Source organism: Eurosta solidaginis, chromosome 3, assembly GCF_040869045.1.
Source record: "Eurosta solidaginis isolate ZX-2024a chromosome 3, ASM4086904v1, whole genome shotgun sequence".
Lineage (NCBI taxonomy): Eukaryota > Metazoa > Arthropoda > Insecta > Diptera > Tephritidae > Eurosta > Eurosta solidaginis.
In genome coordinates this window covers 285,453,205-285,472,837 of record NC_090321.1, presented here as the reverse complement: position 1 = coordinate 285,472,837, position 19,633 = coordinate 285,453,205, and the positions used below count along the sequence as shown (strand labels likewise).

General features: G+C 32.7%; 3 protein-coding genes and 1 long non-coding RNA gene across 6 annotated transcripts; 2 read left to right on the top strand and 2 right to left on the bottom strand.

Annotated features, from left to right (window-relative positions):
* Positions 1 to 5,385: 5,385 nt before the first annotated feature.
* Positions 5,386 to 9,254, bottom strand: LOC137247228 (uncharacterized). The gene is made up of 3 exons (XR_010951795.1): positions 7,933 to 9,254; positions 7,635 to 7,869; positions 5,386 to 7,473 (listed from the first exon to the last, which is right to left on the bottom strand). It is a non-coding gene; the product is annotated as an uncharacterized lncRNA (long non-coding RNA).
* A 2,597-nt stretch (positions 9,255 to 11,851) lies between these two features.
* On the top strand, positions 11,852 to 13,679 carry Pdrg1 (Pdrg1 prefoldin-like subunit). The gene is made up of 3 exons (XM_067776897.1): positions 11,852 to 11,981; positions 13,113 to 13,379; positions 13,441 to 13,679. Exons 2-3 carry the CDS (start codon positions 13,139 to 13,141, stop codon positions 13,605 to 13,607), a joined length of 408 nt encoding a protein of 135 aa, XP_067632998.1. The 5' UTR covers positions 11,852 to 11,981; positions 13,113 to 13,138; the 3' UTR covers positions 13,608 to 13,679.
* On the top strand, positions 11,988 to 13,160 carry LOC137245748 (G patch domain and ankyrin repeat-containing protein 1 homolog). Its single transcript, XM_067776896.1, has one exon. The coding sequence runs from the start codon at positions 11,991 to 11,993 to the stop codon at positions 13,014 to 13,016; it is 1,026 nt and encodes a 341-aa protein (XP_067632997.1). The 5' UTR covers positions 11,988 to 11,990; the 3' UTR covers positions 13,017 to 13,160.
* On the bottom strand, positions 13,523 to 15,460 carry ProRS-m (prolyl-tRNA synthetase 2-like protein, mitochondrial). Of its 3 annotated transcripts, XM_067776895.1 has the most exons (7): positions 15,282 to 15,419; positions 15,121 to 15,216; positions 14,965 to 15,056; positions 14,646 to 14,907; positions 14,040 to 14,583; positions 13,814 to 13,979; positions 13,523 to 13,757 (listed from the first exon to the last, which is right to left on the bottom strand). In XM_067776895.1, the coding sequence occupies exons 2-7, from the start codon at positions 15,131 to 15,133 to the stop codon at positions 13,695 to 13,697; spliced, it is 1,140 nt and encodes a 379-aa protein (XP_067632996.1). In that variant the 5' UTR covers positions 15,134 to 15,216; positions 15,282 to 15,419; the 3' UTR covers positions 13,523 to 13,694. The 3 variants fall into 3 exon arrangements, with proteins under 3 accessions (XP_067632996.1, XP_067632994.1, XP_067632995.1); XM_067776893.1 differs by having other exon boundaries at positions 14,965 to 15,216; positions 15,282 to 15,460; XM_067776894.1 differs by having other exon boundaries at positions 13,523 to 13,753; positions 14,965 to 15,216; positions 15,282 to 15,459.
* Positions 15,461 to 19,633: the final 4,173 nt, after the last annotated feature.

Genomic DNA, 19,633 nt, shown 5'->3' with positions numbered 1-19,633 from the left:
GCTAATTTTTAATTAAAATGCATTTATTATCTAAATCTATATCTGTCCGTGCTTGTATATATAATACCTCGTGCTTGTGATAAATGATTTTTGAACAAAAAATTTCGCAATTTTAAAGTAACTACTCCGTCATATTTACAACGATTTAAATAGTTGTGCGAAACAGACTAAACGAACAGCCATCAGTTTGTTTACTTAAAATCCAATTTGGAAATACATTCGCCATCAACAAAAAATTATGAATTTAGTGATTATAATACGAAGCTATAATTAACTTTAAAAATATTTCGTTTTGAAAGTGCTTAAAACATTTACTATTGTGAAAATAAGTGAAAGTCCATAGACATTCGTAGATGGACTGTGTGGAAACACCCGAAAACGGAAATCAAATTTTAGCAGATTTGATGAACAAAATAGTTTAACCAATTGTTAAAACTTTTAAAGAAACAATAAAAAAATTAAAAAGTTAAATCATAGTACCATAATTGTAAATCGCACATCGATTTAAAAAAAAAATGAAACTTAAATATACTTCAATTAATAAACAATATTTTGTGCAAATTGCATATAACAGTCGCTGTAAATTCTATATACGAAACAAAAACAAAAAATAAGTGCGGACAATCAAATAAAACATAAAGTACTTATAGCAGAAATTTACTAGTAGACATGCTATAAATTTTATGCAACATAAATAAAAATAAAATTTTTCTACGAATCGTTAATTAATAAAGAACTCTAAAAAACAATATACTACGCTTAAAACAATAGTTAAGTTTTCCACTTCACTACAACAAGAGCTATTACAACAATTTTACGCAAAATACACACAAGAACGGATTTAAAGTATAAGACATCACGATGAAAATGATGAGATTCATAAAGAAAACAACAAAGCCATTGCATAAACAGCAACAACAATGAATTTAATTGTTATCACGCCCAAAAAACGCCATTTATTCCCTCAAAATCTCTACAATCATCAATCAAATACTTATTAATTTGAATATTTTTTTACTAATTTAATTTTATGTAAGTATAATTTTTATTTTAATATCATATTACAAATTTTCCAATTATAATTTAAATTAAAATTTTAAACCTTTTAAACTTTTAAATTTATTTTAAGATTATTTTTATATTTTAACAATTTTAATATAGTTATTTAAATTTACTTATTTTTTATATAAAATTAAATATTTTATTTAAATTGTTAACTCCCTTTCCAAAAAAAAATCTTAAATATTTTCTTATTTTCTAATTTTTCATTTAAATTTCTTTTCATATGGTTCTACGTTCACCAATACGAACTCGTAAATTTACAAATTCAGAAAATCAAAATATCAACCATACAAATAACATCATGACTCACAATACAACTCAAAATTCTAACATTAATACAACACAAAACATCATCTCTAATATAACACAAGATACTTCAAGACAAGATAACTTTACAAATTTTTCTTCTACTAAATCTATTAAATTACCACAATTTTGGCAAGATTCTCCTGATGCCTGGTTTTTACTTGTTGAAGGACAATTTGAAATTAACAATATCAATGATGATAATTTAAAATTTCAAAATATTCTAATTACTCTTCAACGAGATACTATATCTAAAATTTTAGATGTTATTAACCCTCCTCCTCTTTTTAATAAATATGATACAATCAAAAAAATTCTATGTGAAAGATTTTCTCTTAGCGAAGAAAAACGATTAGAACAATTATTTTCAAAAACTGAACTTGGTGATCGTTCACCATCTGAATTATTCAGATTTATGAAATCACTTATAGGTTCTGCCTCCATAGTTAGCCAAGAATTACTCTTTAAATTGTGGATTCGTAAATTACCACAAGAAATACAAATTCATTTGACTTCCAATAATAATCAAAACAGAGATGAAATTATTATTTTAGCTGACAAACTTTTTGATTTAATCAATAAACCTCATTCTTCCAAATCTCCTGTAGTCTCAAGTATAAATAATAATATTTTAGAACAATGCGCTAAAAATTTAACTGAATTAACTACGGCTATTTATCAAAATTTAAATAAAATTTCGAATGATATTAATCAATTACAAATCCGTTCAAGATCTAAAGATAGAAATAGATCTAAATCTCGAAATTTTTCAGGATCAAGAAATTTTTCAAACAATCGTAATTTTAATTCACAAACAACTATTTGTTGGTATCACAAAAAATTTAAGAATAACGCTCTCAAATGTATACCCCCATGCAATTTTAATCAAAATCATAATTCAAATTACGAACAAAATTTAAACTGAAACGATCCATTATGACGGTGACGGATAATGGAACTATTATTAAACCTACTCGTCGCCTATTCATATTTGATAAATTCAATAAACTTAATTTTCTTATCGATACCGGCGCAGTTGTATCAGTTATTCCTTTTTCTAAATTTAAAATTTATAAAAGAAATTCGGATCTTACTTTGACTGCAGCAAACGGTTCTTCAATTGAAACTTTCGGTACAAAACTACTTAAAATTGATTTAGGTTTAAGAAGAGATTTTAAATTTCCATTCATTATTGCGAATATTGATACACCAATTTTAGGAGCAAACTTTTTAGAAAAATTCGGAATTATTGTCAATATTAAAAATAAAGAAATAATGGATTCTACTACAAAAATTAAAGTTACTGGATCTTCTGGATTTTCTGATATTTTCTCACTCAAAATTCCTATTGTTGAAAATAAGTTTTCAAAATTACTTAATGAATTTCCATCTATTACCTGTGAACCAGATTATACTAAAAAAGTTAAACACCATACGGTTCACAGGATAGAAACAAAAGGTATTTTACCATTTTCGAAACCCAGACGTCTTGATCCAATCAAACTTAAAATTGCTAAAGCTGAATTTGAATTTTTAGTTAAAACGGGTATATGCAGACCCTCAAATTCTCCTATTGCATCTCCACTTCATCTCGTTCCTAAAAAAGAACCAAATGATTGGAGACCTTGCGGAGACTATCGAAGACTTAATTTTATTACTACACCAGATCGGTATTCTTTACCACATATTCACGATTTAACAATTGATTTAAAAAACAAACAATTTTTTTTCCAAAATTGATCTTGTGCGTGCTTACCACCAAATTCCAATGGCAGAAGAAGACATTCATAAAACTGCAATAACTACCCCTTTTGGAATGTTTGAATTCGTAAGAATGCCTTTCGGTTTACGAAACAGTGCTCAAACTTTCCAACGCTTTATTAATGAAGTATTTTCTGATTTCGATTTTGTATTTACATACATTGATGACATTCTTATTGCCAGTGATAATGAAGATCAACATATAAATCATTTAAAATCAGTTTTCAAAAGACTTGAAGAATATAATTTAAATATCAAACCTTCAAAATGTACTCTCGGTGTAAATAAATTAAATTTTTTAAGTTACGAAATTTCAGGCGAAGGTATTAAACCATCTTTAGATAGAATTGAAATCATAACAAATTTTGAAAAACCAATTTCTATAAATAAATTACAAAAATTTTTAGGTATGATAAATTACTATCACAGATATATTAAAATGTTAGCAACAGAACTTAGTCCTCTGCATGAAATGTTAACACATGCAATTAAAAACAAACTCAAACAATTAAATTGGACAAATGAAACCACAACAGCTTTCGAAAATGTTAAAAAACTTTTTGCTAAAAATACTTTACTTACACATTTGGACAAAAATGGTACTTTATCATTAGCAGTAGATACATCAAATGTTGCTATTGGAGCAGTTCTTCAACAAACTAGCAATAACATACTAGAACCCTTAGCTTATTTTTCAAGAAAACTAACTACAACAGAAACTAAATATTCAACATTTGATCGTGAACTTTTGGCAATTTATAATTCAATTAAACATTTTAAACATTTTCTTGAAGGTAGAACTTTTACAATTTATACTGATCATAAACCTTTAATTCATGTTCTAAATTCTAAAGTAGATAGATCTCCTCGTCAACTACGTCATCTTGAATATATTGCTCAATTTACAAATGATATTCAATATATACGTGGAAAAGACAACATAGTTGCCGACACACTTTCCCGTATTCCAGAAATAAATGCAATTTCAACTCAAGATATAAATTTAGAAACTTTATATAAAGAACAGCAAACTGATACATTTTTACAAAAAACCATTTCTGATCCAAATTCTAAAAATAATTTAAAAGAAATTCATATTCCAATTATTAATTTAAACATATGGTGTGATGTTTCTGTACAACCTTTTCGACCTTATGTTCCACATTCTATGAGAAGAATTATATTTGACAAAATTCACTCATTATCTCATCCAAGTATAAGAACAACTAGAAAATTAATTCAAAATAAATATTATTGGCCTAACATGCGTAAAGAGATTAACGATTGGACTTCATCTTGCATCAATTGTCAAAAATCCAAAATTTTAAGACATACTAAATCTCCTATCCAAAAAATTCAAATACCATCAGGCCGTTTTGAACATATTCATATGGATATTGTTGGACCTCTTCCAATTTCAAATGGAAATTATTATATTTTAACAATTATTGACAGATTTTCACGTTGGCCTGAAGGTTATCCACTTAAAGATATTTCAACAAATACTATAGTAAAAACTTTTATTCAAAATTATATACCACGATTTGGTATACCATTGAATATTACAGTAGATCAAGGTTCACAATTCACCTCAAAATTTTTTACGGAATTAACTAAACTTTTAGGTTCTCATAAAATTCATACATCTCCTTACCATCCCCAAGCAAATGGCATGATAGAGAGATTTCATCGAACTTTAAAAGCAGCAATTATAGCATCAAACGACTCGGTTCATTGGTCTGACATTTTACCATTCATTCTACTTGGTTTACGAACTTCTATTAAAGAAGATTTAAAATGTTCATCTGCTGAACTTGTTTATGGCCAAACACTTAGAATACCTGGTGAATTAATTATTTCAAATAGTAATAAAGAACATGATTTTTCTAATGACGCTCTTCATAAAATAAGAGAATATTTTTCACTTGTTCGTTCTAAAGTTTTTCATCATAACAAAGAAAATGTTTTCGTTCCTAAACAATTAGAAAATTGTGAGTATGTTTTTGTTAAAGTTCTTCGTAAATCTAATTTAGAATCACCTTATGAAGGAACTTTTAAAGTTATATCTAAGAAACATAAAACATTTACAATTCAATACAATAATACTATTAAAAATATTTCAATTGATTTACTTAAACCAGCAAACATACTTATTAACACTAATTTAAATACAAATACATTAAACAACAAAAAACAAAAAAAGGTTACATTTAATATTAATTAATAATTTGTTTGTTTCAAATTTTCTTGGAGGGGGAGTAAATATAGTGTTAACTACTTTGTACTCTTTACTTTAATTTTTAAAATAATTTTAATTGAGTTTTCGTGTTAACTTAAAATTTTGAATAACTTCAAAAAAAGAAAATTCTAATTAGTTTGAAAATATCTAAACTCAAAAATAAACAAAAATAAATTTTATATTACAAACAAAAATAAAAGTTTTTTAAAATATCAACTTGAATGTTGATATAGTAGCTAAATATATTTCATACTTTTGGGTAACCACGGACTGGCGATATCTACCTAAATATGGACCCCGGAGACCATACCGCGAGGGTTTATATACCCTTGCCCTGCTCTGGAGATAGAAAGCTATATATAAACCAGAAGTTCCACCAAGGATTTTTGTTTTGTTTTAACGATATGGGTTTCAAACGAAAGATATGAACAAATGGTAGTTTTTATTTCAATATCTTATTCTGCTCCGGAGATATTGGCCTAAACTGGGGTCGAGATTAAAGGTAGACGTAGATAGTAAGGGCAACAGTAGAAACAGAGGCAAACTTAGAAAGGAAAAGGGTAAGAAGACATTAGTGTGATGGAGGGAGACAGAAAATATTAACGTCAGGGTAGGATATTCCCTATTACGGATTCAAAAGCAGGCCTGGCAAATTACCGATGCTGTCGCCATCTAGAAACAAAAGCTGTAATATTGAACAAACATATCTACCCTATCCACAACTGTCTTTAACTTCATTCGAAAATACCATTCCTAATGTAGTCATTTTTAGCTGATGGATCTTGGTATTAAGGCCCAAAAACGACCTATCGCAAAATAGAATGGTTTCCCAATGGCCCCGGTAACATTGATACAACGCTGAATACTTAACAGAAATAAAATTAAACTTGTATACTTTATTAAATTAACTGTTTTGTATGCTGTCTTAAAACAGGTACTGTGTTACACGATTGACAAAAATTAAAATTAATTCATATAATTCATTTAAATTTGCTGACTTCATGTATATACATTTATTTATTAGTATATCGACTGCCAGTTCGATAGCGCCCTATTTCAGAAGCATGGCATCTTCCAAACAAATTCTGAAACAAGTCGTTTTCGAACTAGCAGTCGAGGTATTCCACTCAGTAGTCTATATATAGTCTTGTTTTTTGTAACAAAAGTAAATTATCAAATTCAAAATATATTTGTCTAAGTACCACAAAATTAAATTCCTCAATTCAATAATTTTAAATTTACATACATATTTACACACATTAATCACATAATTCAGTTTATAAATTCGCTTACTTGCCTAAAATACTAACGATTATTTTTTTTTTAATACTTAATTTACCCTTAGCCTTTCGAAATAAATAGACTACCACTAAGTTTTTAAATTCATTGCTTATCACATTTTAAATTCATTGTTGTTTTTTTTTTTTAACTTTTTAATTTTAAAATACTAACGATTATTTTTTTCTAAATACTTAATTTACCCTTAGCCCTGAATTTGGAAATAAATAGACTATGACTAAGTTTTTAAATTCATTGCTTATCACATTTTAAATTCATTGTCTTTTTTTAATTTTTTAATTTTAAAATTCATTTCCATCTTAATAAAAATTGATCAATTGCTTCAGCTTAAAACTTCCGACCTTCTACTTGAATTTTTCTTTAAGAAAATTTACGTGAAGTTTCAGAAATCTTAAGAAGGTGCTTCACAACACGTAAGGCTCACGCTCTCCCAAGTTTATACAACAGATGCACTGAGTACACAAAAGCCCCTTGGCTTAATGAGCATTTAATTTCTCCGAAATCATACTTTTTATATCTTCGTAAAATTTTCTTTTCAACTCCAACTTTTTTTCATAATAATTCTCCTTTGCACTCTTTCTTTTTCGGGGATTGCTTGTCCAATAGTCAAAGGTACTCGGTTGGAGGCTACATAGCACAATGACTCTGGGCTGGAAAATAAGTTTCCACTGATGATGGTACATCTCCTAAAGGATCGCGATTGCAATTCGACAAACCCCTTGACGTGGAAGCCATATTGCACAGTGACTCTGTGTTGGATGATGAGTTTTGACTGAACAACAGGGTATCAGGAAGTAAGCAGGACTCTATCAATAAATATAAACAAATATTGTATTTAACAGGCATACTTAACGAACGAAACGATATCATTTCGTTGATTATCGTAACGAAATGATATCGTTTCGTTCGTTAAGCATGCCTGGTATTTAAGAGAAACTAGTAGGTGACCAATTCGTGAAATATTTACCAACAGCAGCCAACGAACACCTCTCAGATAATGGCCTTTGGATTCTTGAGCCTAAATTGAGGGTGTGAGAATTTGAGATTATTGGCTCACGGCCAAAAATCTCATCCATTTCTTCCATAAATGGAGCTTGGCCATATGTTGCACCGGTCTGCCTGTTGTTTTCTTTGGCGCTTTTATAAGCGATCAAAAACGTGCACATCTTCGCCTCCAACGCCTTTATTGTTACAGTGGTATCCTACAAAATCAATATAAAACATAATCAACCTTTTGAATACAAAATTTAGTAAAATAAACATACCAAGAGGCATCGTGCAAACATATCTTCAAACACGTTCACGTAAGCATACTTCTTTTTCCTGCTATGCTTAAACTCGTCCTTTCGGGCACTATAGCACTGCAACAAAAGAAGCGTCCAACGTTTCCTTGATTCTTTTCTGAAAAAATTTAGTAAATATGAATTATTTATTATTTTTTTTTTTGGGGTTTGGTTGAATGGCACGGACGCTAGTCCATAACGCCAGGTTGTATGTCGGATGGTTCTTTTTTCAGATTGTTGTATATATAATTTTTGCTCCACTAATACACAATGGTAGTACCAAGGTGGCCAGAACCATGTGTAGCAGCTTGCAATTTGGTATTAATTATTTTAATTGTTCGTATTTTCAATTAGGGTTGGTTTTTACTTGGCACCACGCCATGTTATATTTAATTTGTCTCATTTATTTCAATTTGACTTTTATCCAATTGGGGTAATTATTTATCGGTTTGTAAAAGTATTTACGTCGTCTCAGGTATATATTTTAAAGAATTTATATTCATTATGGTTATATGTGGCGGCCACCGTGGTGTGATGGTAGCGTGCTCCGCCTATCACACCGTATGCCCTGGGTTCAACTCCCGCGCAAAGCAACATCAAAATTTTAGAAATAAGGTTTTTCAATTAGAAGAAAATTTTTCTAAGCGGGGTCGCCCCTCGGCAGTGTTTGGCAAGCGCTCCGGGTGTATTTCTGCCATGAAAAGCTCTCAGTGAAAACTCATCTGCCTTGCAGATGCCGTTCGGAGTCGGCATAAAACATGTATGTCCCGTCCGGCCAATTTGTAGGGGAAATCAAGAGGAGCACGACGCAAATTGGAAGAGAAGCTCGGCCTTAGATCTCTTCGGAGGTTATCGCGCCTTACATTAAATTTTTTTTTTTTTTTTTTAGGTTATATGTACATGACTGTACATTAATATATAGTAAATTTTCAATCCCGTTATTTGATCTTTTTGTCCTTGGTGGAGTTATATGTATATTATCGCACTTCGTTTATCATATATGTATGAATTTATGTAAAACGAAAGTTTTACTTATATTTTTACATTTAACATAATTTTTAAATTAAATGTTGACAATTTTAATGTTTACATTTGATTTTGCCCGACAGAAATTATATATATTTTTGCACAAAATGCATATTTTTATTTTAATGTTTTTTCAGATTTTTGCCCGATAGCAATATAATCTTTTCGCACAATTTGCATTTTTTTTTGTTTTACGACGAACTCGTAACACGCACAATTATTTAGTGTTTTTTATTTTATTTGTTGAAAATGTTGATTTTGACACGAAACACGCTCCACTCACGCGCAACGCTGTGAAATTCCTTGCGGTCTGGATTTGTACTCAACCACATGTTATAAAGCCCAATTTTCCATATGGTTGAGCTGCAAGGAATTTCAGCGAACCGTTCACTACGAGATTGAAAACGCGATTGTATGAATTATTTAGAATTTTTTATAATTACACAAAAATACTTACCTTTCTCCTGATGACATTTTGTTTTTTAATTAGGGATGGTAATGTAGGATAGTATTTGTAATAACTTTAAATAATATCAACTTTTGTTATTTTAAATATTTTATGTATTTGTTCTAATTTTCAATCTTGAATTTTTTGCTCTCAAAAATTTTCATTCTTGATATTGTTCTGCTGGAAATTAAATTCATTTTTCAATAAAATATAATATTTAAAAAATATCTAAAATATTTATCCTACATCTTTATTGAAAAAATGAATTTAATTTCCAGCAGAACAATATCAAGAATGAAAATTTTTGAAAGCAAAAAGTTCAAGATTGAAAATTAGAACAAATACATAAAATATTTAAAATAACAAAAGTTGATATTATTTAAAGTTATTTCAAATACCCTACAGGTAAAACAGACTAAAAAAGTCGATAAAAACTACTTATTGAAACTTGGAAGTACTGAATTTATATTCTACTATTGGGCCGTTCCATTGGTTTATCGAGCTCTGGTTCTGGCTGGAACGATCTGGATCAACTTTATGAGAGCTGGCAGCACTAATATAAAACATCTGTTTTGTAGAAAATAAGAAGAAACATAAAAAAAAGTTTAAGATACTGATAGAATTATTAACATTTAAATAGTTTCGCACGTAAGCAAACTATTTATTTTCCTTACATCATCTTCAAGTTTACTCTTTCAGTGTTTTTGCTTTTAAATATGGCTCAATTATATGGTTGGCTCATCTCACCAGCTGATTTTATTTTTTTCATTTCACTGAAGTAGGGATTGTCAGAAGGAGATGGCAAACTTAAAAAGAAACCAACGAATTTACAACATTTTCTTACTAACAAATTCTGCTAAGTTTTATGTTTTTATTCCACTCCATTCGTCTAACACCAACACGCTAATTTTGGCAATGTGAACAAAGGTATGTTATTGCTGTAGAGATGAGCCAACCATATAGTTGAGCTATGAGTGCTACCAACTCAAAAGTTAGCTGTCGAAAAATCTACTACAGAAAACGAAACGAACGGAACTGCTATACGGATCAGAAATTGAACCACATAAATATCAGGATCACAACGTTGTTGTTGCATTTGCATGTTAAATTGCTATCCGTATCTCGCTCAATTCTCAATGGAACGTAACTTATTTCATAAGCGACAAAAAAACTTGTCCTATTAGCAGTCTTAAGCGTAAACGGATATATGCGTGTTAAAAAACACGGCTATTGTTAGAGTACTCCAACATGAAGAAAATGGAACTCGTAATCTAACAATTTTTGCAGGGTTGTTGTAGATTAATCCATGTGTAAAGTCATCATTATATCATATGGGCATTCATACGTCATTTTCCTTTAGGTATTGCTTTTTTCTCTCTTTCATTCACTCAAGCAGTCAACTGTGACGTTAATGCGTAGAACGAAGCAATTATGAACTCGTGAATGCGCAATATGGGTAGGTGATTTGTGTGTAATAAAGCGGCAATTACCCACCGACGTGTGGCGTACGTACGGACGTTTGTTTTACGAAACATATTAGACCGAACCCTCAAGCCATTAGGAATCAATGTGTGCGTCTGTGTACATGTACATAACATATTTGTATGTGCATTGTTTACAGATAAGCACTGTTGCCATTGACCATTTTGCATGCATGCTTATAGAAACACCAACTTTTTCCAATTTAATTTTTGTTGTTGTAAAACGCTGGAATTAATATTAAATAAATATAAATAGATTTTGTATTTATAATCTGCACTTTTACATTATTATTTCGAATTATTTTCACAATTTTTCAAACTTTAATTAGGTGTTTTTGCATAAAACTGCAAACGGTCAAAAATTACCGCACAAAAGTTTACTAGGCAACTCTGTCTAGTGAGAGAGCGATCAACTGACACGTTCTTACGGAAAAAACCAAAATTGTTTTGATTTCTACGTTCCGGGCTACGTACGTACGGGCGTTGCACGTCGGTGAGTTTTCGTTTACATTGCACACTCATAAAGCTGGAGACATTGGTGCTTTATCGGTAACCGTATCGGTAACCTTTTAACAGCTGATTCACCAACCTTATGAGAATCAATGCAATCGATTATTGGTGCCGCTAAGGTCGTAACCGTATCGTAGCCAACCAATTGGGTTTTGGTTTACCGTCGTAACGATAAACAGTTGATTACGTTAGGGATACGACCTTAGCGGCACCAATAATCGATTGCATTGATTCTCATAAGGTTGGTCGAATCAGCTGTTAAAAGGTTACCGATACGGTTGCCGATAAAGCACCAATGTCTCCAGCTTAAGATTGGTCGTGTCAGCTGACACGTTTTTGGAACGTACGTTCGTAACTGCCGCACAATGCCGCATAAACTTGGTCTTATTTATCGAGAATTCGATACGGAGTACTCGATACCAAACAGTTTCGACACAAATTTGTCGAGTATAATAGATCGATATCGTATGGAAAAAGTAACGATGAGGCAAAGTATCGATTCGAAACTCGTGTCCCTAACTACCCGACATTCTTAAAGCAAGTAGGGTGAGCAGAGTATCTCATTGGTAATTACAATGGACACGAATTGTGAACAACTGCATCCCAACTGGCGTACGCTGGCTACCATAAATTATCCAATGAAGCGCTTCGTTCGTGGTTTGGAACTGCAGAGTCAGCCGGAGTGCAAAAGAGGGCGTCCAGATCTCACCGCAACTGACAGTGAAGGCGTAAAAATAAAAAAGTTCTATGAAAACTTAATTAAAGAATGTAGTACTAATCGTAGACCTACCGTTTCGCCAACCAGCAAAGCACCACCTTCAATTAAAGATATCTTGCGACGATTTGATCGTAATACATTTTTTCGTTTTGTCACTACGAACAATATCGCAGAGTTGGCACGATTTGCTTATTTCGAAAATGATATCAACGTCTGTGATGAATTTGGATGGACCGGTCTAATGATGGCCGCCTGTGAGGGTGCAATAGATACAGTAAGACTTCTTCTACAGTTGGGTGCTGATAAAAATATAAAAGATAAAACGGGACGCACAGCATTGGATTTGGCTCAAATAAAGGGATACAGCAACGTTGTTTATACACTTCAAATAGAATGCCAGCATGTTAAAACAACCGTCGATGCCCGAACTATTACTCTCAATGAACCTTTCTATTGCGACATCTGCAACCATGTCTTCTCAGATACAAACAGACTGCATCACCTAACTTCGACAGTTCACCAATTCAATACAGAATCAAAAACTACCAAAAATAAATTAAATAAATTTAATATAACGACTAGAAATCGCGGCTTACAGATAATGGTTAAACAGGGTTGGGATAGAGAAAGTGGTTTGGGACCAACATCTTCTGGCCGACTGTATCCTATTAAAACAGTGATGCGTAAAAAACTCAGCGGACTGGGAACAGATCAAGAACCTGCGCGTGTAACTCATTTCGGTGCTTTCGACCAACGTGCTGTTGAAAATAATAAATTAAATAATTCACCAAGTTATAAAAAAATTCGGTCGCGCAAAGATATGCACAGAGAAAAAGTGCGGGAATGGAAACGCGAAAAACGACTTCGTAAAGAACTAAGCTGAGTTTAGTCAACTATCCACTAGGTGTGGGATGCAGTTGTTTGCTCATTTATATACGTATTCGCAACTAAATCCAATTAACATATATTTCTAAATAAGGTTACTCTGTATTCAATCATTGCAAAATGGGTAAAACTGATGAACAAAAAGTCGTTGAAATTATAAAATCGGCAGAAGAGGTGGCTGATAAAATACTTGTAAATAAGCAAGAGCTAGTGGAGTTGGATAAGCGGCGTCAGCAAACTCGGGAAGCGGTGCGTGAGCTTGAAAAAAATGCAGAGGATAGTGAGAAGAAAGTTTGGATTACTGTTGGTAGCATGCTTGTAAAATTGGAAAAAGCGGCAGCTTTAAAGCTTTTAAAAAATGGTGAATTTCTAAAATTAATACTTTTTAAACGTATGAGTTTTAGTTTTATATTTCTAAGTAGATCAAATGCAGATCGAACGAGAAATAAACATAATGAATTCGGAACAAAAGTTACTTGTTAATAAGCATCGCGATTTGGAACATTTTTCACCATATTCAGGCACACAGATAAAAGCGCTCGACCGAAAAGAGTTTGTAGCGCTAAAAGCTAATCTACCGCTTTTGTAGCCAAATCAAATAATATAAATATAATACATTTTAACTCTGAAATAAATGCTTTATTTAATATAAGAGCTGAAACCTAGAATATTTTCATTAAGAGCACGTTGTCATCCAAATGACGCGGTATTTGCAATTGAGCCTTGCGTTGAATCCTAACTTTATAAAACCAAAATATCAAATATAAATAAAAAATCAAATTATTTGTATCATACCGCTGATATGTTCAATAACTTTGATTTTGCTTTTGTATACTTGGCGATTTCTGACAGCGCTTCAGACTGTTCTATTTGCAACGATGCATGCGGCATATGAAGTTCGACTCTTGCTGTACCATCGACGATTTTGCCGCTAATTATTACGATAATGGGATAACCCATCCTGCATAAAAATATGGCTAATAATTTAACTAAATTGTACATATGTATGTTGCAGGCAAACCTTTTTGCATCCAATAAACGTTTGCCTATTGTTAAATGGTTACGATCATCAATTAATACTTCCTCGATGCTACAAACTTTTCCAAGCGAGCCACAAAAATCGTTTTTTATTTTGTTGGCCATCTCCTCTTCCTTACTTCCTTGCTTTGCATCTATAATACATATGTCAAAAGGTGCTAATAACTTTGGCCATCGCAATTCCTTTTCGGTTGAAAGCACTTCGACAGCGGCTGCGACTAGGCGGCTGATTCCAATACCATAACAACCCATTACAAGGTATTCTGGTTTACCATTATCTTGTAGGAATGTGGCTTTCAGTGGCCGGGAATATTTGTCTTTTAGTACAAATGTATGTGCCACTTCGATGCCACGCACATATTGCAGGCTAGCAGATTTGCAACGACGACAAATTTCTGCATTACATATTTCAACATTAGCTGCAAAGCCACAATTATCACACAACATTAGTTGATCTTCGCCCGTAGGAGTTATATAATGATATTCATGCGATACGCTGCCACCCATCATGCCAGTAGCTGCCTCAACTGGACATTGAAGCGTAAACTCATTGAATAATTATATCATAAATATTTGTTTATATGTATACCTTTTACAAAAGGAACTTCCAACTGACGAAAAAGTGTATCGTACGCGGCATTTACCTCATTGTACGTCTGCAAAGATAATTGGACGTCACGATCAAATGTGTAGAGATCCTTCATAATGAATTCCTTTGCACGTATAAGACCAAAACGCGATTTTAATTCGTCGCGAAATTTGGGACCTATTTGAAATAAACGCAAAGGTAACTGCCTATATGATATTGGAGAAATAGAAGCTATTAAAGCGGTAACGGCTTCTTCATGTGTCTATAAAATAAATGTAAATAATTTTACTTAAACAAACGTATAATACAGGAAAATTACCGGACTCAATAGAAATTGCTTGCCATGTCTATCATGCAGCAGGTAGAATTCAGTTATATCACCGTCAAGTCTTCCGGATTTTTTCCAATGCTCTGATGAAGTTAAGATAGGCATTAGTATTTGTTGTCCACCTACAGCGCTCATACGTCGACTCACCAGTTTTGTACATTTATCAAAAACTCTCTGCGCAAGTGGCATCAGCTGGAAGGTTCCATTATGAGCCGGCTTAACCAAACCCATTTCTGCTAGAAGCTTGAAAAAAAAAGAAAGAAAATAATGAAAACTGTTTCCTGCAACTTCCCAGAGTTATTGGCTACTTTCTGACTGCGCGAAATGGCTTCTACATTTTTTATCACAGCGTTTTTGGGTGAAACAATTACAGGCCAAAACAATCTTGACAAGCGTTCCATGTTCTTAGAAATGGAAACCACAATTATGTATTGATAGTATCCTAACAATAGACCGTTTCATATCGATATATTATTCACTGCCATAAAACTGCCACATGAGCACATGAGTCAAATATGTTGCACATGGTATATTCCCAAGGCGAATTCAGTAGAGGTGGCGTTATCCCAACCATTGTGAATGATGACAAAGAGTGTTATCTTATCTGTCAACTGCCTGATAGGCTGTTCAATATAGCTACTTTTCAGCGTTTTGACAGGCTGTTCAATATGGCGGCGCCTATCTTCAGCGGGTGATAGAAAGAGATACAGAATGAGACAGCGATAGTCAAATACGAATCAGGTGATCCAATCACTTTGGAATTTTGACGTTTATGCAAAGAGTATAAATACAATAAGAGCCGTCACTCGTTATTTTGTGGAGACTATCTCGCTGGAAATTGAAAAAATTGATGCCGAATGTTTTCTGAGAGGGACATTTTTAATTGTCCCTCATTTATCCACGCCGTGTAGGCCCCTTGTGCAACTGTGATTTTTGGAAAGAGAATTAAATAAATAAATTAAATACAGTCGAAAAATAAACACAAATGTCACAGGAAAATGTATAGAAGACATTTATAAACATCTCGCCCAAAAAAAAAGTAGCGAGTACCTCTCAGTATACATCGAGTAAATGCCAAAAAAATAACGAGTGACGGCTCTTATTGTATTTATCCTCTTTGTCTTTGGTTTATGCAGAAGATATCACACTTAGTCATCATTCACAATGATCCCAACAGCTGATAGCTTCTTCTTGATAATTTTCCATACAAAGCCTTGTACAACAATATGTCAGTCGAAATTAAATAATATTTTCTTTTGACTTGACATTTTTCTGCACGACGAATTGGTTGAATTCGCTTTGCCACCGCCTGGTATGGATTCGCCTTGGTATATTCCAGGGATGCACCTTAACGTTAAGCTTATCGTTTATCAAAAATTTCCACCGTTTCCGTTGAAGCACTTCGAAATATTATCGATAAAGAAATTATCAAGATAAATTGCATCTCGTTTTTAACCGAAACGAAAAGCTTTCGTTCACGTTAAAAACGTTAACAAAAACGTGATACTCTATGTTTGCATTGTGCTGGCAATGCTATAGCCATGGTGAAGCCGTAAGGTGGTAACAGCGAGCGGACATACACACACAAACTCCATGTAATTTTTTTGTGTAATTCGGTGGTGGTAATGTCAAAAATACTCTGAGAAATGTTCGTACTGTCAAAATTCATGAGAAAATTTGCAATCAGCTTGGCTAATGCTTTCACCTTTAATGACTCCGCCATCAATCAGCTTTGCCAGCATAGTTTGAAATTAATAATCAACATAAACGATTTGATTTCGTTTTGATATGGCAGAAAACGAAACAAAATCATTTCGTTAATTTGACGTTCTTAACGTTAATAAACGAAACGAAATGACTTTGTTTCGTTTATTAACGTTAATTATCGTAACGAAATGATATCGGTTCGTTGGTTAAGCATGCCTGGTATATTCCATGCATGGTTCAACTATATTTGTCACAACAACAACAAAGCAGGCAGTTACTTGTATCTACTAAACGAATCAGTCATTAGCCGTGTTTTTTTATACACGCGTTTCCGTTTACGTTTGCGCGTGAAAAAAAAAACGCCTATCCTCGCTTAGATAATGCTTAGGAGACCCATCTAGCGGCAGTGGTTAAATAACTAGCTACAGCCGTGTTTTTTTTTACACGTAAACGTCTATACGCTTATACTGTTTTCACACAGAAACTTAATGATCTCATTTCACCTGCTAATGAAATCGTAAATTTTTTGCTTTCACACAGAATTAATTGCTCGATTAGTATGAACGATGAGACAGACAATCATGGCGGAACGATACAAGGTGGGAGCATGGTGACATACCTACAAACAAAAAAAATTTCATGTACTTGTAAATTCGATGGACAAATCTCAAAATCGTAGTTGATGTATCAAATCAAATAAAAAAGGTTATAATCAGCTGTTCGATGCGGCCTCCTTGTATCGTTCCGCCATGCAGACAATGACATTTACTTTGACAAATGACATTTTTAAGCACTGAACACACCAAAAACTAAGAAGCGGAACGCGGCCAACAGAGTTGCATTGTGCTTTTGACTTCATTAAGCTGGAGACATTGGTGCTTTATCTGTAACCGTATCGGTAACATTTTAACAGCTGATTCGACCAACCTTATGAGAATCAATGCAATCGATTATTGGTGCCGCTAAAGTCGTAACCGTATCGTAGCCAACCAATTGGGTTTTGGTTTACCGTCGTAACGATAAACAGCTGATTACGTTAGGGATACGGATACAGCGATACGACATACGGCACCAATGACTCCAGCTTTAGGCATTCGATTAGCTACTAATGAAATAATTATAGATTCGAATTTTGTAGGGAAGATTGAGCTCAATAAGCGTCTTAATGTAGAAAACTGCCTTTATTATTCTTTATTATCCTTTATTATATGATGCAGTGCAGTTTTGTGTTGTTTTAAGTGCAAAGGTTTCAATCATAAAGCTAAAGACTGTAAAGAAACGGAAGTGTGCACTAAATGTCATGGCGCCCATTCTTCCAAAGAATGCAATGAGACAGCAATTAATAAATGTATCAACTGCATTCGAGCAAACAAAGATCTAAATATGGGATTAGATATAAACCACGATACTATGGATATATTTTGCCCTGTATATCAGCAGAAGCTGAATGTTAGGAAAAAACATATGGCATACTAGCAACAAACCAAATATACTGTGACTATATCACGGAAAACTAAAGCGTATACTACACGTACTAAGGAAGGCTGTATACTGCGGTGCATATATCTTAATATTAATAGTATTGTTTCAAATAAAGTAGAACTAGAACGTCTTATGGAAGTTAAACAACCAGCCTTAGTAGTGTGCTCCGAAACATGTACAACAGATAATATAATGGACTCCGAATTAAATATTTCTACATATAAATTAATCCGTTGTGATTCACACAGTAGGCACACGGGCGGTGTGTTATTTTATATACATGAACAAGTAGAATTCAACGTTGTATGCAATAAGTCTTTCGACATGAACATATGGTGTATTATTATAAAAATTAAAAAATGCGCTCTAAAGTGGAAACTTGGAGCTTGGAGTAATCTACCACTCACCTAGTAGCAGCGACGCAGGTTTTGTTAAATATTTAAATGAGATCGTCACAGAGCACCTTAAAGATTCGGATAATAATCTAATTATTGGGGACTTTAATATAAACATGAATATACCATCCACGTACTCTAACCAGCTTAGAAGTGTGTTTGCACAAATGGCCATGGTACAAAAAATTGATTTTAATACGAGAGTAACGGAGCACTCAGCTACAAAAATTGACCTACTATTTGCCAATAATGACCAGATCAAAATTGAATGTGCCAGCGAATATACAATATCTGATCATGAGACAATCTGCTTTCAGATACCTACTTCAAAATATTGCAGAATGAGAAAATATGCTAATGCTGTCTGTTGGGAGAACTACAGTGCGGAGAACCTGATAAATCTGCTGCGGATATGTGATATAAGTTCTATATCTAATATAGTGTTAGAAAATAGGGTTCAGGCTTTGAATGATATCTTGTCTGAAGCCATGCAAACGTTGACGTACGAGAAGAGGATCAATATAAAATTGCGAAATAAGTGGTACGACCGTGAACTAACAGTACTACATAAAAGAAAATTTGAATTATATAAAATTGCGATTAGCACAGGTCACTGGGATGATTATAATGCCGTTAAAAAAATATATAAAAAAACAATAATACTTAAAAAGAAGAAATACATGGAAGATCAAGTGATTATTAATAAAGGAAATATGAAATCCATGTGGAAATGTTTGAAAGATGCTGTGGAACTTGCAGATAATAAAGAGCATATTAAAAAAATAGTATTTAACGGTGAATGTCTAGAAAATAGCAACGATATAGCTAATGTCTTGAATTGTTACTTTGTTCAGAGCATAATTCAAATCAATGATAGTATTGAAACAATTGAACTTGTTGATGGAAGTGAAACAACCAACTGGGTAGCAACATTTGAGCTCACCAGTATCGAGTTAGAAGATATAATGAACATAACAAAATCATTTAAAAACAAATATGGCGGTAAAAACCTATTGTCAGAGGGTGTTATCAAGGACTCTATGGTGTACATTGCACACTTATATAAGGACATTATA

Bases quoted from the DNA above. Each gene is read 5' to 3' on its own strand.
- LOC137245748 (XM_067776896.1), top strand. From the start codon at position 11,991: ATGGACACGAATTGTGAACAACTGCATCCCAACTGGCGTACGCTGGCT.
- Pdrg1 (XM_067776897.1), top strand. From the start codon at position 13,139: ATGGGTAAAACTGATGAACAAAAAGTCGTTGAAATTATAAAATCGGCA. The intron at 13,380-13,440 runs GTGAATTTCTAA...ATTTCTAAGTAG, and splicing joins TTTAAAGCTTTTAAAAAATG to ATCAAATGCAGATCGAACGA.
- ProRS-m (XM_067776893.1), bottom strand. From the start codon at position 15,374: ATGGAACGCTTGTCAAGATTGTTTTGGCCTGTAATTGTTTCACCCAAA. The intron at 14,584-14,645 runs GTATACATATAA...TTCAATGTCCAG, and splicing joins GGAAGTTCCTTTTGTAAAAG to TTGAGGCAGCTACTGGCATG. The intron at 13,980-14,039 runs GTTTGCCTGCAA...ATTTTTATGCAG, and splicing joins CGTTTATTGGATGCAAAAAG to GATGGGTTATCCCATTATCG.